Here is a 22,260-nt window from a genome sequence, read left to right as displayed (position 1 = left end):
CACCTGCTCCCTCACGTCCATTCCGAGACCCCAGCAGTACTTTCAGGTGGGGTAGAGGTTCACGTGTCTCCTCCAACTTCATCTTCTACATTTGGTGTTACTGATGTGGCCTCCTTTACATCGGTGAGACCAAGCATAGAGTCGGCAACCATTTCACCAAATTGTGCTCGGTTTCTCAAGGCCTGCTGGATCTCCCGATTGCTAACCATTTTGACTCCATATATTCCTATACTGACTTATCCATCCTGGGTCTCCTCCATTATCGTAGTGAGACCACAAGCAAACTGGAGGAACATCACTCCATATTAGCTTACAACCTAATGGTGTGAACATAGAATTCTCAAATTTTAGATAACTAACCTAGAAACAACCCTCCCATCCTCTCCCATGGTCCCTCCTCGAGTCAGACTACTGTGTAAGGAAACCTTCCTGGATACACCGAACAAATTCTGTCCCGTCTAATGCTCTTGCCTTGAGTAAGTCCCAGTCAATATTGGGGATGTTAAAGTCATCCGCTACGACATCCATGTGGATCTTGCATCCACTGTAATCTGTCTACATATCTGACCCTCTATCTCCCCCTGGTTGTTGGGTGTCCTTTAATATAATCCCATTAGAGTAATTGTTCCTTTCTTATTTGTTACCTAAACTCATAATATAAATAACAAACAACAGCGCACCCATCACTGATCCCTGTGGCACATTATTTGTTATAGTCCTCCAGTCTTAATAAAATTACCTTCTGCCACCATTATGTTTCCTGTTCATTCCCCACCATAGATATTGCCTGGCCGCTGAATTCCTCCAGCAGTTCTTTGTTCACGATTCCAGCATCCGCAGTGATTGTGTCTCCAACTTATTGCCCTACAGCAAATCTACTCAAAGTATGGCCACTTTGAAGACGTTCTCCTCTCTATGGGAGTTCTTTTTAATTTAATCTAGTTTAGAGATACAGCATGGAAACAGGCTCTTCTGCTCAGCGAGTCCGCGCTGACCAACGATCACCCATACATTGGTTCCATCCTACACACAAGGGACAAATTACGGAAGCCAATTAACCAAAAAGATCTGCACATGTTTGGAATTTGGGAGGAAACCGGAGCACCTGGAGGAAACCCACGTAGTCACTGGGAGAACGTACAAACTACGTACAGACGGCACCCATGGTCATGATCAAAACCGTGTCTCTGGCAGTGTAAGGCAGCAATTCTACCGCTGCCCCACTGTGCAGCCTTTCAGATCTCCTCTCACTGGCCTGCCTCCGTGATTCCAATCGCTCTCCTACTCTTTGACCAGGTTCTGACCCAGACATGTACCACAGCCACTACTCCTTCCTCAATACTTACCTTCGCTGCCATCCTATCCTGCATGGCTACCAGCTCCATCGCTCCTGCAGGCCAGAGCTTATCTCACCAAAACATGTCATGGACCACCTTTCCGATACACCCTCCCCCTGGTCCACGATTCCGATCAGCTACTCCTTCCTGACATCCACCAAGGACCGCAAGCTGAGATCAGATGAGAACTCATCTGAGCCAACTGTGATGTTGAGCTGTTCTTCCGTCACCTCAGAAGATTGGATAGGCTTATTCTCACTGGAGGCTGAGGGCTGAACATACAGATTGATTAAATTATGTGGTATAGATAAGCCTGATAGAGTATATTACCAAGGGAAGAGGAACCTGTAACTAGAGGGTATAGTTTTAATGTGAGAGGGGAAAGACTTAAAGGAGATCTGAGGGGTAAGTTGTTCACATTTGAGGGTGGTGAATATCAGGAATGAGTTGCACCAGTTACAATTACAGAATTTAAAAGATGCTTGAACAGGTATTTGAAAACAAAAGAAATAAAGGGATATAGTATGTGCCTATTGCTGGTATATGGGATTAGCATGGAAAGGTTGACATGGTTGAGAACATGTGTAAAGAACATGGTTGAGAACATGTGTAAAACCTTCAGGTCAGTGCTTTCATCAGAATATTGATTCCCTTTAATATCTGACATTTTTTCCCCTTTAAGATCTGGCTTTTTTTTTCCTTTTAGAAAATCAATTATCTATATTAGTTTTACAACATTATCTGAGTACTATATATTGATTTATCCAATAGCATTGTCCACTTAACCAGCATGGTTAGCTAACCTGAGAAGGTTATTTCAAAGAGTTCCAGAACTCTACTCTAACTACTCTAACTATACTCTAAATGGGAGTACAGTGTTGCCTCTATTAAAATGTTGTTGAAGAATCCAGCTGCCAAGTTTTATGTGATCGGAATTCTATGTTGTTGAGCTATATTTATGTCAGATCATTAGTTTCTGCTGCCCCCTCTTTATTATAGCTATGCTTCGATTGTCTTTTTAATCTGATTTTATTATATGTTCTGCTGTTTGCAACATTTTTGGATCACTACTGTAATAACACTCATGTTTATCTCATAGGAAAAGCTGACCTTTCTTCACGGCTTGTACCAGCGTCTGACAGCAGGCTGTGTAGTCATGAAACAACCAGATAGCATGATGTCAAAATTCTCCTGGCCAGAACTGTGCTCTATTCTGCAAGAAAATGTTGATGCCTTCATTTCAGATCTTAACAAGGCCAATGAAAAGGTAACTGAAGTTTTAAATTATTGAGCCAAAGCCAGAAAATTTATGGTATTACGGCATGATTTAAACAAAAAAAATTGCTAGGAACCTGGATCCAGTACAATTACAAACCTGTTCCCGATGTTGGGGGAGTCCAGAACCAGGGGCCACAGTTTAAGAATAAGGGACACAAAAATGCTGGAGAAACTCAGCGGGTGCAGCAGCATCTATGGAGTGAAGGAAATAGGCGACGTTTCGGGCCGAAACCCCACTTCAGACGGGTTTAAGAGTAAGGGATACTGATTGTGGATGATCAGCCATGATCACATTGAATGGTGGTGCTGGCTTGAAGGGCGGAATGGCCTACTCCTGCATTTATTGCCTATTGTCTATTGTCTCTCACTTAAACCTATGTCGACTAGTATTTGACATTTTCACCCTGGGAAAAAGACTGACTTTTTCTCTACTCCGGTTTCATTATTTGATATACTTCCATCACCCCTCAGCTTCCAACACTGGATGAGTTTGTCCAACAGCTCCTTATAGTTAAAGTCACAAAGGGCTGGAGTAACTCAGCAGGTCAGGCAGTATCACTGGAGAACATGGATGGGTGGCATTTCAGACTGATTGTAGTAGAAAGGCCAGAGATGGTAATAGGACAAAAGGTTGTGAAATGAGGAGAGAAGAGGTGAGATACGAGAGAAGGCACGGAGAACAGATGAGGTTCAAGGAGGCGCATGTGAATCTCTGTCTCACCTGGAAAGTCCATTAGTAGATGCGAGGAAGGAGGTTTCGGGTTTTATTTTTGCAACGTGGTTGCAGGGGAAAGTACCTGTGGAGGAGATGGTTTGGGTGGGAAGGGATGGAGTCGCAGAGGGAGCGGTTTCTGGAAAGGGGTGGGGATGGGAAGATGTGACTGGTCAATTGAAGCTAGTGAAAATCGAGTCATGCAGCTTGGAAACAGGCCTCTCCGCCCCAACTTGCTCCCGCCGACTAAGTGCCCTATCGACACATCCCAACTGCCCATTTGTGGCCCATATCACTTTCAACCTTTCTTGTCCATGTACCTGTCCAAATGTCTTTTAACTGTCGTTATAGTGCCTGCCTCGACTACCTTCTCGAGCAAATCTTTCCATATACCCACCACCCTCTGTGTGAAAACGTTGCCCCTCAGATTCTAATTAAATCTTTCCCCTCTCACCTTAAACCTCTGTCCCCTGGATCATGATTCCCGACTCTGGATAAAAGACTGTGCATGTACCCTATCTTTTCCCCTCATGATCTTATACACTTCTATAAGATCACCCCTCATCCTCCTGCTCTCGAGGGAATAAAGTCCTAGCTTGCCCAACTTGAATGGAGATAAGGAGGAACTTCTTAGAAGCATAGAAACATAGAAAATAGGTACAGGAGGAGGCCATTCGGCCCTTCGAGCCAGCACCGCCATCCCCAATCAAGTCTGAAGAAGGGTTTCGGCCGAAACGTTGCCTATTTCTTTCGCTCCATAATGCTGCTGCACCCGCTGAGTTTCTCCAGCTTTTTTGTGTACCATCCCCAATCAATAACCCGTGCCTGCCTTCTCCCCATATGCCTTGATTCCACCAGCCCCGAGAGCTCTATCTAACTCTCTCTTAAATCCATCCATCGATTTGGCCTCCACTGCCCTCTGTGGCAGGGAATTCCACAAATTCACAACTCTCTGGGTGAAAACGTTTTTTCTCACCTCAATCCTAAATGGCCTCCCCTTTTTTCAAAGACTGTGGCCCCTGGTTCTGGACTCGCCCAACATTGGGAACATTTTTCCTGCATCTAGCCTGTCCAGCCCTTTTATAATTTTATATGTTTCTATAAGATCATCCCCTCATCCTTCTAAACTCCAGTGAATACAAGCTTAGTCTTTTCAATCTTTCCTCATCGACAGTCCCGCCATCCCAGGGATCAATCTCGTGAACCTACGCTGCACTGCCTCAATCACAAGGATGTCCTTCCTCAAATTAGGAGACCAGAACTGTACACAATACTCCAGATGTGGTCTCACCTGAGCCCTATACAACTGCAGAAGAACCTCTCTTCTATACTGAAATCCTCTTTTACCAAAGTGTGATGTATCTGTGGAATTAATTGCCACTAACAGCTGAGGAGGCCAAGACATTTTTAAAGTGGGTACTGGATTCAGTAGGGCATCAAAGGTTGCATGGAGAAGGCAGAGTAGGCATGATTGAACGGTGAAGTGGACTCGATTGGCTGAATAACCATATAACCATATAACAATTACAGCACGGAAACAGGCCTTCTCGGCCCTACAAGTCCGTGCCGAACAATTATTTTCCCTTAGTCCCACCTGCCTGCACTCATACCATAACCATAACCCAATGGCCCAATTCTGCTCCTATATCTTGTCTCTACCTATAGTTCAGGCCCTTAAGTCCTGGCAAGATACTTGGAATCAAGGACTCGAGGCATTGAGGACCTAAGTTATCAAATTGTCTTAACTGTAAATACTAAACTCTGTGGTTCACAACCTGTTTCTGAACATCTCTCTCATTGAATCACCTGGTGTCTTGCATTATTCCAATGCAAACATGGTATTAATTTTTTTAAATATTCTGTAACCTATTAATCTTGACAGCAGATATGATGTAAATATATTTTGATTATTTGCCTCTAGAAGCCTTTGTTTTTATTTCAAAACTTGTTAGAATTTTCATTATAAATGGTTAAGATGTGATTGTTTGGGAAATGTATCCTACGTAAAATCACAGTCAATCAACATTGTGCAATTTATGTTTTTTCCAAAGTAAGCTTATTGACTAATCATAATGCTATGCTGATGCATTCGACTTATTTCTAACCCAGTCCTGTCACACTTACAATTTTAATTCTGGAATTTACAGGAGTCCTACTTGGAGCACATTTGTCGAAATAAGGAAGAAACTATACAGCAGCTACAGCAAAGTCAAGAAACTACCTTCAATAAACTAACTGAACAGATGAAAGAGCGAGAGGCTACTTGGCAAAAACAGAAAAATGAAATGGAGCAGCATTATTCTGAACTCCTTGGGGAGGTTCATTCAAGGGCACAGGTACTGCAATATAACGGAATTGACAATGCTTGCAGATGAATAACAGTTCCTTTAGTTGTCCTCAATATATTTCTAAGCATGATTACATTTACATCCAAAGTCAAAATTCACAGAAAAAATCTGCAAATATCCAATTTATTCTCAACTCGTATTGTTACTCATGGTCATAAAATCATACAGTGTGGAAACAGGCTCTTAGATCCAACTTCCCCACACCGACCAACATGTCCCATCTACACTAGTCCCACCTGCTTGTGTTTGGCCCAATTGTTTTGACTTCACGAAATGCAACTCCTCACACTTGCCCCAATTAATCTTCATCTGGCATTTTATTCTGCCCAGATTACCAACTGATCCATGTCTACTGTATCCTTTTGACAACCTTCATTGCAAACCACAACTCCACCAATTTTTATATAATTTGCAAACTTATTAATTAGGTCACCTATATTTTATCCAATTTTCACCAGTTAGACCAGCATTTCTCCACCATTATCCTCTGTTGTCTATGATCAAGGCAATTTTGTATCCGTATACCCTATGACCATTTTTTTCCCACCAATCTTCCATGAAGGACCTTGCCAATTGCTTTACTGAAGTCCATGTAAACAACACCCTTTCCAAAATCTTCTAATCCTTCCTGTAATGGGGTGACCAGAACAGCATGCAATACTCTAAAAGCAGCCTAACCAGAGTTACAGACTTCCAGCCTGAATGTTGTCCTTCCACTACAATTCTCTTTCTTCTATCAATAAATCAATTCTGAAAACAACCAAACCAATGTGAATCCTGTGCTATTTAATCTTTTGGATTAGTCTATTATGAGGAATTTTATCAAATGCCTTAAGGGCCTGTCCCACTGTACGAGGTAATTCAAGAGTTCTCCCGAGTTTCCCCCGATTCGAATTCGGAGAATTACGGTAATGGCCGTTCGTAGGTACTCGGGGCTCTCGTGGACATTTTTCACAGTGCTTAAAAAACTTCACGAGCTACCGCGTTTCCTGAGTACCTGCTGTTAGCATTACGAGCCGCTACGAGACGTCCACGAGCTCCGACGTAGCCGCTACGTACATTCTACGTACTTACCACGAGTTTGATTTTTTTCTCGGGAGAGCTCTTGAATTACCTTGTACAGTGGGACAGGCCCATTACAAAAATGAATGTAGATTACATCCACCACCCTACCCTCATCGATCACCATCACCTCCTCAAAAAACTTGATCAAGTTAGTAAGATGCGCCCTGGCACGTACAAAGCCATGCTGATTGTCCCTAATTAGGTCATTCTCTTCCAAATTGGAGTAAATTCTATCCTACAGAATCCTCTCCAATAGCTTCCTGACATGAGACTCGCCAGTTTATAAATCCCTGGATTCTCTCTACTCTCTTTCTTAAATAAAGGAACAAAATGAGCAATTCTCGAGTCCTCTGGAACCTCACATGTGGCTGGAGAAGAAGCAAAGATCTTTGTCAAGCCTCCCTCAATCTCCTCTCTTGCCTTTCTCAGTAACCTGTGATAAATCCCTTCAGGTCTTGGGGATTTGTCCACCTTAATGCTGTTCGAGAGCCCCAACAGCCTTAATCGCAAACTGCCCTTGCACATTAGTATTCTCCATACAGATCTCACTGGCTTTCATGTCCTGCTCCTTGGTGAAAACAGATGCACTATACTTCAGTACCTCTCCTACAACCCGAGATGCTTTCAGCGGGCCAACCTTCTTCCAGGTTACCTCTTTTTAATAGAGTGTATGAAGTTTTGTGATTAACTCTCAAAAGCCATTTTATGGCCCTTATTGGCCCTTCTATTCGCATACTTCTTTCCTCTTTATTTAGATTCCACAAAGGCCCTGCCTGATTCCATTCTTTCAAACCTTGTATGCACTTCTCTTTTCTTTTTGACTAAGTTTGCAAAATGTAACCATGCATGGTTCCTGGACCTATCCTTACCTTTTATTCTCACAGTAAGACACTAGCCCTGAATCCTAACCAGCTGGCCTTAATACAATTCCCACATGTCAGAAGGGGATTTACCCCAAAGCAGCCACTTCCCGAGTTCCTGCCTAACATTGTTGTAATTAACCGTCTTTCAATTGCATACTTTCATTGGAATACCATTCTTATCCTTATTCATAATTATCTTAAAATCTACGATCTTATAATTAATATTTCCAATGTGCTCCTCCATTGAATCTGCCCGGGCAGATTCCCAAAACTAGTATGGCACTGTCCCTGGTTGGACTATCAACATATGGTTTCATTTAACCCTTCTGGGTGCACTGGAAAAATTCTACCCCATCTAAGCTCCATTCAGTAAGGGATTCCTAGTTAATATTGGAGAAGTTAATATCACTACAACAACCCTGTTGTTTTGACATCTTTCCATGATTTCATTTGATACGGGTGAGGTGCTGGATTACTGAAGGGTGGCTAATGTTGTGCCTGTATTTAAGAAAGGTAGCAAGGAAAAGCCTGGGAGCTTTAGACCAGTTAGCCTAACGTCTGTTGTAGGTAAGTTACTGAAGACGATTCTGAGGGATAATATACATGTGAATTTGGATAGACAGAGGCTGATTATGGATAGTCAACATAATTTTGTACATGGGAGATCATTTCTGCTGGATGTGATTGAATCTTTTGATGAAGTAACCAAGAAGGTTTACAAGGGAAGGCTGTAGGCGCTGTCTAGATGGACTTCAGTAAGGCCGTTGATAACGTTCTGCATGGTAGGCTGCTCTGGAAGGTTATATAAAATCGTGCAGGGAATATATATAGGGTGAATGCAGAGTCTTTTACCCAGAGAAGGAATCAAGAACCAGAAGATATGTTAAGATAAGAGGAGAAAGATTTAAAGGTAACCCAAAGGGGCAACTCTTTTACACAGAGGGTGGTAGGTATATGTAAGGAGCTGCCAGAGAAGGCAATTGAGGCAGGTACTATCACATAATTTGAAATAGATTTGGATATGGATAGAAAAGGTTTAGGATATGCGCCGAATGCAGGCTGATGTGACTAGTGTAGATGGGCCATCTTGGTCGGCATGGCAAGTTGGGTTAAAGGGCCCGTTTCTGTGCTGTATCACTGTGCCATCATATTTTTTTTAAATGGCGCCTCTCTGTGGCAACATGGTGCAAACAGCACAGCAGAAAATCATCAAATATAGTAGTTCTGAACATACCTGTATAAAACAAACACCACATATCAGTGCTGTAACTAACAAGCTGCTAATACATTTAAACACATTAGCGCTATTGCGATCTATGGACTGTAAGAGAATTCCCGATCGCAGGGGGATACCTGACCTCGCGGAGGATCGCAGGAACATTGGGTACAGTACCTGGAAACACCGGGGAGGCCTCCATTGTGTCTGGAAACATGGCCAACAGGCAGGACTACGTCAGACTGAAGTGCTGTGGACTACGACCTGCTCCCTACCATTCTAATGGCTAATCACTGGAAATAAAATGGAGGACTTAAGGTCAAGGTTGCTTTACCAAAGGGTGCTTATGGAATACTGTGTGCTCTCTTTCACAGAGACATGGCCATCCCCAGCTCCCCGGACTCAGCCATCCAACCTGAAGATTTCTTCATTCATTGTATAGACCGAATGCAGGTATCGGGGAAAGGGAGAGGCTGGGGCGTCTGCCACATGGTCAACTCTTCGTGGTGCTCAGAAAAGGCAGTTCCGTCTAACTACTGCTCCCCACACCTGCAACACCTGGTGGTAAAGTGCCGCACCTTCTACCTCCCGAGGGAATTCACCTCCATCATCCTGACCGCGGTTTTCATCCCACCCCATGCAGACATCCGTCTAGCATTGGAGGAGCTGCATGCCGTGGTCAACAAACACCAGTCAGCGTATCCCAAAGCCTTTACCATCATGGCTCGGGACCATCAAGGCCAACCTGAAGAAATCATTCCCAAAAAACTACCACCAACGTGTCTCCTGCAGCACCAGAGGATTAAACACTCTTGACCACTGCTACACGACCATTAGATTCTTATCACTCCATCCCTCGGCCTCACTTTGGGAAATCCGACCATTCAGCGGTGCTGCTTCTTCCTGCATTCAGGCAACAACTGAAGAGTGCACCTCCAGAGGTGAGGACTGCACAGACCTGGTCAGAGGAGGCAGAGGAACAACTACGGGACTGCTTGGAGTCAGTAGACAGGGCAATGTTCAAGAACTCGGCAACGGACCTGAATGAAAATGCCACGGTTGTTACAGACTTCATTAGGAATTGCGTGGAGGAGTGTGTTCCTACAAAAACCATCCAAGTGTTTCTTAACCCGAAGCCTTAGATGAACCAGGAGATCTGCATTCTTCAGAGAACCAGATCCCGGGCAATCAGGTCTGGTGAGGCAGGGTTGTATAAGAAGTCCAGATATGACTTTAATAAGGCCATCAATAAGGCCAAAAGGGACTTTTGCTCTAAGATGATGAGGCGGATGCTCGGCAACTGTGGCAGGGCTTGAATACCATCACGTCCTACAAGGCAAAATCGGGGTAGCTCAAGTGACAGGGAAGCATACCTCCCTGAAGAGCTCCATGTGTTCTACACACGCTTTGACAGGGAGAACACTGATGTGCCATCCCGAGCCCCCATACGCCCTGATGGTATTACAGTCACAGTCACAGAGGCCGACGCCAGAAGATCCTTCAGGGGGATGAACCCTTGCAAAACGTCTGGACCTGATGGTATACCTGGTCGTTATCTCAAAACCTGTGCAGACCAACTAGCTGGCGATTTTGCGGACATTTTCAACCTCATTAATGAGGTCTGTGGTCTGTACTGAGGGTCCAAGACATGCCTCAATGACTATCGACCGGTGGCACTAACGTCCGCATATCAACTCGTACCTCAACAAGAACCTCGACTCATTACCGCCACAACAAGTCAACGGAGAATGCCATCTCACCAGCTCTCTACTCTGCACTGGACCATTTGAACAATAAAAACATATGTCAGGCTGTTGTTTATAGACTGCAGCTTGGCATTCAATACCATCATCCCCTCCAAGCTGGTTACCAAGCTCACTGAACTTGGTTTCTGCACATCTCTCTGCAACTGGATCCTCGACTTCCTCATCAACAGACCACAGTCTGTTCTTCCTCAATACCAATCAGTACGGGAGCACCTCGAAGGCTGTGTGCTCAGTCCCTTGCTCTACTCACTCTATACTTACGACTGTGTAGTCGGACAAAGTTCGAACTCCATCTTAAAATTTACCGATGACACCACCGTTGTTGGACGAATTACAGATGGTGATGAGTCAGAGTATAGAAGTGAGTTCGATCGACTGACCAAATGGTGCCAGCACATCAACCTGGCTCTCAATGCCAGTAAGACCAAAGAACTGATTGTGGACTTTGGAGGAGGAAGGATGAGGACCCACAAACCTGTCTATATCGACGGGACAATGGTGGAGAGAGTCAAAAGCTTCAAATTCCTGGGCGTGCATCTTTCTGAAGATCTTTCCTGGACCCTGCTCACTGATGCAATTATAAAGAAAGCACATCAATGCCTCTACTTCTTGAGAAGATTGCAGGGATTCGGTTTGTCAAAGAGAATTCTCTTGAACTTCTACAGGCGTACAGTAGGGTGCATATTGACTGGTTGCATCACCGCATGGTTCGATAACTTGAATGCCCTGGAGCAAAGAAGACCAAAAAATTGTGAACACTGCTCAGTCCATCACGGGTTCTGACCTTTCCCTCCCAGCATCATCAGAGACCTACACCACCCTGGCCACGCACTCATTTCACATCCAGGTTCAGGAACAGCTTCTTCCCTACAGCCATTGGGCTATTATACACTACAACCTCCAAATAAGCTCTGAACTACATAAACGATTATTGTTATTATTGCACTATTATTGTTTGTTTTTTACGTGAACGTATGGGTACATATACATGTATGTATGTGTATATATAAACACACACACCAAACTTTTTTTCTCGTTTATTGTTTACATTGTATTATGTTTACATATTCTGTTGTGCTGTTGCAAGCAAGAATTTCATTGTTCTATCTGGGACATATGACAATAAAACACTCTTTACTCTCTTTAATAGTGTGATTAAAAGTGAATTTATACCTATTGCCTGCTAGCCTTTCAAGTGTGAGATTCAGTAAAGATGGGATGAGCCAGGTTGTAGGACCTATACTAATTAGATCAAGGCAAGCAGATATCATTCACCCCTTATTTCCATATTTACTTCCACCTAGAATAACATTTGATACTTTGATCCAGTCATCTATATTATAGCCAATTATTGAATAGTTGGAATTTTGGAATCCAGAACTAGATAGTACAGAGAAATTCACTACCACACACCACATGATTTCCTTCTCTGCTGTGCAATTTTATCATCAACGCCTCTTCAAACAAAGATCTTATGATCTTTTCATCAAAGATCTTATGATCATTCTCTGCAATTCACGGCTGAAGAACTGAAAACTGTAAGGGTGGATAAGTTACCTGGACCAGACAGACTACATCCCAGGGTTCTGAAAGAGGTAGCTTTAGAGATTTTGCTTAGCCTAATTTCACTGGTTGGTAAGATTTCAGAGTCAATTATTAAGGATGAGGTTTCTGAGTACCAAGAAGCAAATGATAAAATAGGTCAAAGTCAGCATGGTTTTGTGAAGGGAAGATCTTGCCTGACAAATCTGTTGGAATTATTTGAGGACGTAAATAGCAGGATAGATAAAGGACAGTCAGTGGATGTTGGATTTTCAGAAAGCCTTTGATAAAATGTCACATGTGAGGTTGCTAAACAAGATGAGAGCCCATGGTGTTAGAGGGAAGATACTAGCATGGAGAGAAGATTAGCTTAATGGCAGAATGCAAAGAATGGGAATAAAGGGGGCTTTTTCTAGTTGGCTGCTGGTGACTAGTGATATTCTGCAAGGGTCAGTGTTGGGTCTGCTACTTTTCAGATTGTATGTTACTTCGGATAATAGAATTGATGGCTTTGTGGGCTGGTTTGCAGTAATATGATGATTGATAGATAGGGCGTGTATTTTTGAGAAAGCAGGGAGTCTGCAGAAGGACTTGGGCAGATTGGGAGAGTAGTCAAAAAGTGGCTGATGGAATACAGCAGAACAAAGTGTGCCGGTCATGCACTTTGGTAATAGGAATAAGGGTGTTCACTATTTTCTAAATGAGGAGAGGATTCAGAAATCAGTTGTAAAGGGATTTGGGAGTGCTGGTGCAGGATACCGAACAGATTAATTTGCAGGTTGAATCGGTAGTAAGGAAGGTAAATGCGAGAGGACTAGAATATAAAAGCAGGGATGTAGTGCTGAGGCTCTATAAGGCACTGGTCAGACCGCATTTAGAGTATGTTTTGGGCTCCATATCTGAGGAAGGATGTGCTGACGTTGGAGAGGGTCCAGAAGACGTTTTATAAGAATAATCACGGGGATGATTTGGTTAATGTATGATGAGCGTTTGAGGACTCTGGGCCTGTAGTTTAGAAGGATGAGGAGGACCTCAATGAAACATGCACCATAATGAAAGGCCTGGGTAGAGTGGATGTGGAGAGGATGTTTCCACTCGTGGGAGAGTCTAGGACCAGAGGGCAGAGCCTCAGAACAAAAAATTCCTCATCTTACCTTTAGAAACGAGATGAGGAATTTCTTTAGCCAGAGGGTGGTGAATCTGGAATTCATTGCCATAGTCATCTGTGGAGGCTAAGTTATTGGGTATTTTTAAAGTGGAGATTGACAAGATCTTGCTTAATAATTGTGATAAAGGTTACGGGGAATAGGGAGGAAAATGTGGTTGCGTGGAAAAAATAGATCAGCTACGACTGAATGGTGGAGTAAACTCGATGGACAGTGTAATGCCAATTTCAAACTTCCAATGTCCAACTTTCAGTTGCCATTACTAAACGGGCAGGTGGGAGTGGTCTTACGCAGACAAGTAAAAACGGATCTTCCAGTCGTTATTTCCAGCTTAATTGGTTCTTTATTGAAGTAGTTGTACAGACAAAAAAAAATGAACATACCAGATCCTCTTTATTCTTATACAAATTGGAGCTTTCCGTTCGTACTATCCGCTAAGAATCGTTTTCTCTCCAAATCCCGTGGCTGGTCTGATCTGGAGAGTCCCTCTCCCTCTATCATATATGTTACGCCCATCTATGTATCAAATGCCCACCTCCAAGCCTACAAAATAATACTGCTATAAATGTCCAGACAAAATATAATATGCTAACAGTAACTAGCCTAAGCGTGAATGACAGAATGGAATAATTATTTTTCTCTGATTTACGAACTGTGACTCGACTATGACTTAAAGTGACATGCCATTACAGCTTTCTTGAGTAATTCCCATTATGTCTTAATTAAGCATAGAACCAGAAGGTTAGCAAGACTCCATTGTCCATGCCAACTGTTTAAAAATCCTATTTCTCCTCCATTAAAAAGTTCAATGGAACAAATAGACTTTCACTGTAGATTAAAAATATTGAAGAGTTCAGAAAGGACCGATGACTATTAATCTGTTATTTGGCATAAACTATGAAGGCAAACAGCTTGCTAAAATGAAAAAGAGATGGAGGTCAACAACTAAATGATTCAGTACACAGCCAACTTTCTGAAACTGAAAAAACCCATTACTCCTTGCATGTTTCCTTTTTATTGAGCACTCACAGGCGAACCATGAGAAAAAAATATATGTAAATCAAGCTGTCTTTCACGCATATCGATGATGATATGCTTTTGCACATATATTGGTAGATCAAAGTTTACAGGGTTAAAGGAAAGCTGAATTTAAAGAAACACACCTTAACTCACTATATTAAAAATACCCATCAAATCATCTAAGAGGCCAGAAAGAGATTTAACATTTCGTCAATAACCTTATCCCCAGCGGAACTGGGGATAATTAAACATATTTTAAGATATAAAGAAAAGGGCGGTAGAAGAAAGAACAACAAAGATGGAAAGCAGAGATGTTAAATGGCAAGAGAAGTGATAGTGCCAAGAGAAGATAAAGTGCAGAATTAATTTCTATAATTACCAAAGGCTTGCTAGAAATCTTATTAAAAATATAGATTTATTATTGGGACGTTATGTTACATTTGCACAATACATTGGTGAGGCCGCTCTTGGGGTATTGTGTCCAGTTTAGGTTACTCTGATATACTGTAGGAAGGAAGGTGTTAAGCTGGAAAGAGTGCATAGAAGATGTACGAGGATGTTGCCAGGATTCGAGAACCTGAGCTATAGGGGGGAAATTGGGCAGGCTAGGACTTTATTCCTTGAAGCGCAGGATGCTCAGGAGTGACCTGAGAGAGGTGTATAATATCCTAAGGGAATAGATAGGGTGGATGCATAGTCTTTTTCCCTCACTGTAGGGGAATCAAGAACTTAAGGATTAGGATTTAAGGTGAGAAGGGGAAAATAGGAACCCAAGGGGCAACTATTTCACACAGCGAGTTAGTTGTAGATGTATTAACAACATTTAAAGGACATTTGGACAGGTACATGAATAGGAAAGGTTTAGAGTGACACGGACAAACCAGGGTACGCCCAGGAGTAGCGTGGATGTGGCATCTTGGTTGGCATGGACGAGTAGTGCCAAAGGGCTTGTTTCCATGCTCTATGACCCTATGACTCGAAGGGTAATACATAATTGGCATAAGCTGCCAGAGAAAGTGATAGAAACGGATAGAATTACATAGAACATACAACAGAAAGGTACAACATAGAAACAGTCCCTTTGGCACAATGTCTGTGCTGAACAGGATGTCAAGATAAATTTATTTAATCTGCCTGTGCGATCTATATCCCGCTATTCCCTGCATATCTAAAAGCCTCTTCATTGTAACTATCTATTTGCCTCCACCGCAACCCATCCACTCAGCACCGTCTCTGTAAAAAAATAACTTACCTGCACATCTCCTTTAAACTTTTTCCCTATCACCTTAAAGTTACGCCTTCTCGTATTTGACATTTCCACCTTTGGAAAGAGGTTCTGTCTGTCTATTCTGCCTAGATAGACACAAAATGCTGGAATAACTCAGTGGGACAGGCAGCATCTCTGGAAAGAAGGAATGGGTGATGTTTCGGGTCGAGACCCTTCTATTCGATTCTGCGTCTTTGCTTCTATTATGCTGCCTCTCATCATTTTATACACTGGTCTCCCCTCAACCTCCAGCGTTCCAGAGAAAACAATCCAGGTTTGTTCAATCACACCTTGTAGCTAATATCACCTCATCTAGGCAACATTCGTGCACCCTTTCTGCTTTTGCAGCCTTTCCAAAGTCTCCACATCCTTCCTGTAATTGGCTACCAGAACTGCACGCAACACTCCAAATGCGGCCAAATCAACATGTTAGAGCTGCATCCTGACTTCTTAACTCTTATACTCAATCTCCCAATAAATCAAGGTGAGCATACTAGATGCTTTCTTTACCACTCTATCTAATTAAGTTGCCTAATTCAGGGAGCTATGGACCTAAACCCCAACATCCCTCTGTACATCAATGTTGCTCAGGGTCTTGCCATCAACTGTATACCTTCCCCTTACATTCGACCTCCCAAAGTGCAACACCCCATACTTGCTTTGATTAAACTCCGTTGCCATTCCTCTTCCCATTTCTGTAGATCTCTATTCTACGTTGTGTCCTTGGGCAAGACACTTCACCCACCTTTGCCTATGTGTGTCCTTGGGCAAGACACTTCACCCACCTTTGCCTGTCTGTATGGAAGTAATTATGTGAAGCACTTTGGGGTCAATGCAAGTTGACTAAAAATGTGCTATATAAATAAAGACATTATTATTATTATTATTATTACTGTATACTTTGACAACATTCTTCCTGGATGCGAAATATATATAAACGACAGATGTAAATGTATAGGAAGGAACTGCTGATGCTGGTTTACACCGAAGATAGACACAAAATGCTGGAGTAACTCAGCAGGACAGGCAACATCTCTGGAGAGAAGGAATGGGTGACATTTTGGGTTGAGACCCTTCATGTAAATGTAGATGAGTTGGTGAGTAAATTTGCACGTGATACCAAAATCAGTGTAGTTGAGGATAGCAAGGAAGGCTGTCAAAAAATACAGCTGTTATAGAAATGGGCAGAGAAATGACAGATGGAGTTTAATCCATGCAAGTGTGAGGTGTTGTACATTGGGAGCTCAAAAGTAAGGGGAAGGTATACAATTTTCTGAGAGTGGTGGCTATATGGAATGAGCTGCCAGAGGAGGTAGTTGAGGCAAATACAATAATAACATTTAAAAGGTACTTGGGCAGGTAAATGGTTGACGATACCAAAGACACAATAATTTTACAATAAACACATAAAATGCTGGAGTACTCTGGCAATGGAGGAGGCCCAGGATAGAAAAGTCAGTATGGGAATGAGAAAGGGAGTTAAAATGGTTAGTAACCAGGAGATTTAGCAGGCCTTGAAAGACCGAGCACAAGTGTTCGTCAAACCGGTGGCCTAGTTTACGTTTGGTCTCGTCGATGTAAAGGAGACCACATCAGGAACACAGAATGCAGTTGATGAGGTTAAAGAAGGTGCAAGTGAAACTCTGTCCCACCTCCTGGACATCCTTTGCGGTTGCAGGGGAAAGTAGCTGGGGAGGGGGTATTGGGGAGGAAGGAATAGGTGTACCAAGGATTTGTGGAGGGGGCGGTCTCTATGGAAGGCACAAAGGGATGGTGATTGAAAGATGTGACTGGTGGTGGGATCACATTGAAGGTGGTGGAAATGTCAGAGAACGATATGTTGCAATGGAGGCTACTGGGGTAAAAGGTAAAGACCAAGAGAACTCTATCCTTGTTCTGTCTAGGAGGTGGGGAACCCCCTCTCACCTGTATCCATCACTTGCCAGACTTTGTCCAGCCCCTCCTCTCTTCCAGCTTTGTGTCCCCCCTCCCCCAGACAGAATCAATCTAAAGAAGGGTCCCGACCAGAAACTTCACCTATCCATATTCTCCAGAGATGCTGCCTGACGCTCTAAGTTACTCCAGCACGTTGTGTCTTTTTTGTAAACCTGATCCGCAGTTCCATGTTTCTACATTTTACATGAATGCTACCTGGTTTAAGAGGATTTTATCTAAGGTTGGACAAACTTGGGTTGTTTTCTCTGGAGTGTGGGATGCTGAGGGAAGACTTGATATATGTATATAAAATGCACCTTAAAACTTTTTTCCCCAGGATGAAATTGTCAATGCCTATAGGGCACAACTGTAATGTGAGAGTGGCAAAGTTTAATGGAAATCCATGGGACAGGTTTTTTTTTACAGAGAGTGATGGGTGGCTGGAACACACTGTCAGGAGTGGTGGTGGAGACAGATATGATAAGGGCATCTCAGGGGCTTTTGTATCGGCACATGGATATGGAGGAAATGGAGAGATGTGGATCATGTGCGCACAGAGATTAGTTTAATCTGGCATCTTGTAGGGTATGGATGTTGTGGGCTGAGGAGCCTGTTCCCACGCTGTACTGTTCTATGATAATCAAGGCATCAGATGCAGCATATACATGGTAAAAAAGTACCAGCAAATTTACTCTCCTTTTCCTTCCAAGCGTCCACAATCCTGCCAAAACTAAAATTTTGCTCCAAATCCTGACTGGGAGATGTAATTTCTCAGTTCAAGATTCAAGAGAGTTTATTGTCATGTGCCCCAGATAGGACAATGCAATTCTTGCTTTGCTTCAGCACAACAGAATATAGTCGGCATAAATAAATACATAACAGATCAGTGTGACCATATATCATTGAATATATATATACACACATAAATAAGCAGATAAAGTGCAATGGGCTATTAATGTTCAGAGTTTTGTTTGAGTTGAGTTTAATAGTCTGATGGCTGTGGGGAAGTAGCTATTCCTGAACCTGGATGTTGCAGATTTCAGGCTCCTGTACCTTCAACCTGAAGGCAGTGGGGGGGATGAGTGAGTGGCCAGGATGGTGTGGATCCTTGATGATGCTGGCAGTCTTTTTGAGGCAGCGACTGCGATAGATTCCCTCGATGGTAAGGAGGTCAGAGCCGATGATGGACTGGGCAGTGTTTACAACTTTGTGCAGTCTTTTCCGCTCCTGGGCGCTCAAGTTGCCGAACCAAGCCACGATGCAACCGGTCAGCATGCTCTACTGTGCATCTGTAGAAGTTCGAGAGAGTCCTCCTTGACATACCGACTCTCCGTAGTCTTCTCAGGAAGTAGAGGCGCTGATGTGCTTTCTTTATAATTGCATCTGTGTTTTCAGACCAGGAGAGATCTTCAGAGATATGCACGCCCAGGAATTTGAAGCTCTTGACCCTCTCCACCATCGACCCGTTGATATAAACGGGACTATGGGTCCCCATCCTACCCCTTCCAAAGTCCACAATCAGTTCCTTGGTTTTGCTGGTGTTGAGAGCCAGATTATTGTGCTGGCACCATTTGGTCAAACGGCCGATCTCACTTCTATACTCTGACTCATCTCTATCAGTGATACGTCCCACAACAGTGGTGTCGTCAGCGAACTTGATGATGGAGTTCGCACTATGACCGACTACGCAGTCATGAGTATAGAGTGAGTACAGTAGGGGTCTGAGTACGCAGCCTTGAGGTGCTCCCGTGCTGATTTTTATCGAGGTTGACACATTTCCATCAATACGGACAGACTGTGGTCTGTGAATGAGGAAGTCGAGGATCCAATTTCAGAGGGATGCGCAGAGACCCAGTTCTGAAAGTTTGGTAACTAGCTTGGAGGGGAGGATCGTATTAAATGCCGAGCTGTAGTCAATGAATAACAGCCTGACATATGAGTTTTTGTTGTCCAAGTGGTCCAGAGCAGAGTGGAGAGCCAGCGAGATCGCATCCACCGTTGATCTGTTGTGGCGGTAAGCAAACTGCAGTGGGTCCAGGTCTTTGTCGAGTTATGAGTTGATTTACGCCATGATCAACCTCTCAAAGCAGTTCATCACCACAGACGTTAATGCCACTGGTCAATAGTCATTGGCACGTCACCTTGCTCTTCTTGGGCACCGGTATTATTGATGCCCTTTTAAAGCAGGTGGGAACCTCAGATCTCAGAAGTGAGAGGTTGAAAATGTCCGTAAAAACTCCAGCCAGTTGGTCCGCACAGATTTTTAGAACACAACCGAGTATACCAGGCGCTTTCCGAGGGTTCACCCCAGTTGTCAGATAATCAAAATTCTGACATTTCTTACTCGTAATCACCCTTGTCTTAAGAGATGCAATGCTTGAAGAAGTTAGCTCACCACCAGTCCCTCGTGGACAAATAAAGGATGTGCATTAACTACAAGCTTTATTAATGACACTCAAATCATACAGAGAAATATCGAAAGGTATTGGTGATAGAAGGATTACCCCCAAAAATGAAACAATTCTTCTGGACTCCCGATGGTAAAATACAAGGACAAAGCTTGTCTGTCGATTTAACGTTTTCGATGTATGAACAACATTTACCTCTTTTTTTTGGTTTTGAAACTTCACGGCACATTGATTCTCCAATGAAACATTTAAATCTGTATAGTGTGTATTGCTCCATTATAATTTTTCATGCCTACTTGTGTGAGAAACGCTTTCTCTCTTCACAGACACTATCTGACTTGTTTGGTACCTTCACTACTTTGTTTTTTTTTACTGTAATGCATTGGACATTTCTATTGCAGCTGCTCCTTAACTTTGTAATTGCAAGAATTATATAGAATAGAAATTGTGACTGACTTAATTTCATAATTTTTCAGTCATGTCATCTTGGAGCAGAAGAAGCCAAAGAAAAAGTTTCCAGTCTGGGGAAAGTCAATGACCAGTTGACACTTGAACTATCGTTCACAAAGAAATTATTGTCTCAGAAACAAAAGGAACATGTCGCTTTGCTGGCAGCTTGTGCTCTGATGGCAGGTGCTATATACCCATTATACAATAGATCCTGTGAATTGTCTGTGCAGAAAGACTTCCTTAAAGAACAAATTAATGCGTGTGAATATTTCAAAAATGAAATCAGGACTGTTGTCCAGGTTCTTTCTCTGGAAGGAAATCCGAGCAAATCCAAGAAAAGGAAGAAGCCTCCAAGAGGACTGATTCAGATTTTCCGAAAAAGTGTTATTGCGATCATAGCAGCCAACAGACTTCGAGCCTTTGGTCTGGGATGTAGGCCGCTGTTTACTTGGAGTGAGGGAATAAAGAACAAACCAAGACTTGCAGTTTGCTCAGGCAACACAAAGTCCTCTTTCACTGGTTCAAGTAAGTGCTAGCTTGGCCAATATTTTCCAGATTGTTACTGATATAGCTGTTAATTTCCATTTCTAACTGCCTATTTCTTCTCTGTTGTAGATTGTGCTATTCCCAAATCAGACATTTTCACTAATAATTAGAAAGTTATTGAAGGAACAGCAAAATCAGGTATAGAAAATTGAACAGTACAACAAAAGAACAGGCCCTTTGGCGCACAATATCTATGCTGAACATGATGTCAAAACCATCGATTATCTACCTGAACATAACGCATATCCCTCCATTCCCTCCATATCTATATGCCTGTCCAAAAGTATTCCAAATGCCACTAACATATCTGCTACAACCACCAGCACGTCCCAGGCACTCACCACCCTCTGTGTAAAATAACCTGTCCCGCTCAGCTCCTTTTAACATTGCCCATCTCACACTTAAAGCTATGGCTTATAGTATTTGATGATTCCACCCTGGGAAAAAGATTGCCTATCTGACTGCCTATCTTATCTATGCCTCTCATAATTTTATATACTTAAATCTGGTCTCTCTGTCACCTCCGGCGTTCCAGAGAAAACAATCTAAGCCTGTCCAACCTCTCCTTGTACCTAAAACCCTCAAATCCAGGCAACATTCTGGTAAATTTCCTCTGCACCCTTTTCAAATTTCCATATCCTTCCTGTAATGGGATGACCTGAACTGCACTCAATACTCCAAATGCGGCTATCCAAAGTCTTATAAAGCTGCAACATGACTTCTTAACTCTTATTATACTCAATGCCCCAAACTATGAAAGCAAGTTTTGGACACCTTTGCTGAACACCTTCACTCAGTCCACTTCAGTCTACGGGATCTCCTGGTTATCAAACAATTTAACTCCTCTTCCCATTCCTATACTCCTCTCTGTCCTGGGCCTCCTCCATTGTCAGTGAGGCCAAACGTATATTGGAGGAACAGCACCTCATATTTTGCTTGGGCAGCTTACAACTCAGTGGTATGAATATTGATTTCTCTAACTTCAAGCCACCCATGCATCCCTCCCTCTCCGTCTCACCCCCACCCTAGTCGTCGTCCTGTTGAGTTCCACTGTATTAACTCGTTATCACCTGCCCACAACCCACAATGACCATTGTGAGCTCCACATTTCCTTGATTATCGTTTGTTTCTGCTTATCTTCCATTCATTTGTTCCAAGTACCGTCTATATCTCTTGTTTTTCTTTCCCCTGACTCTCAGTCGGAAGAAGGGTCTCAACTTGAAACGTCACCTTTTCCTTTTCTCCAGAGATGTTGCCTGACCCACTGAGTTACTCCAGCTTTTTGTGTCTGTCTTCGGTTTAAACCAGCGTTAGCAGTTCCTCCCTGCACAGGTTAATCTG

The 22,260-nt window shown here is 42.9% G+C and overlaps 1 protein-coding gene across 8 annotated transcripts in view; it reads left to right on the top strand.

The window, feature by feature from the left end:
* Positions 1–22,260, top strand: part of ccdc171 (coiled-coil domain containing 171) — a 244,842-nt gene that overhangs the window by 80,525 nt on the left and 142,057 nt on the right. For all 8 annotated transcript variants that reach the window (XM_033018273.1, XM_033018275.1, XM_033018269.1 and 5 more), the window contains 3 exons: positions 2,437–2,604; positions 5,475–5,663; positions 20,400–20,898. In XM_033018273.1, the coding sequence (XP_032874164.1) occupies positions 2,437–2,604; positions 5,475–5,663; positions 20,400–20,898 (856 nt within the window). The remainder of the gene's footprint in view (positions 1–2,436; positions 2,605–5,474; positions 5,664–20,399; positions 20,899–22,260) is intronic.

This window comes from Amblyraja radiata, chromosome 3 (genome assembly GCF_010909765.2).
Source record: "Amblyraja radiata isolate CabotCenter1 chromosome 3, sAmbRad1.1.pri, whole genome shotgun sequence".
In the NCBI taxonomy this organism is placed as follows: domain Eukaryota; kingdom Metazoa; phylum Chordata; class Chondrichthyes; order Rajiformes; family Rajidae; genus Amblyraja; species Amblyraja radiata.
The sequence above is the reverse complement of the archived record's forward strand: the minus strand, read 5'-3'. Positions and strand labels throughout refer to the sequence as shown.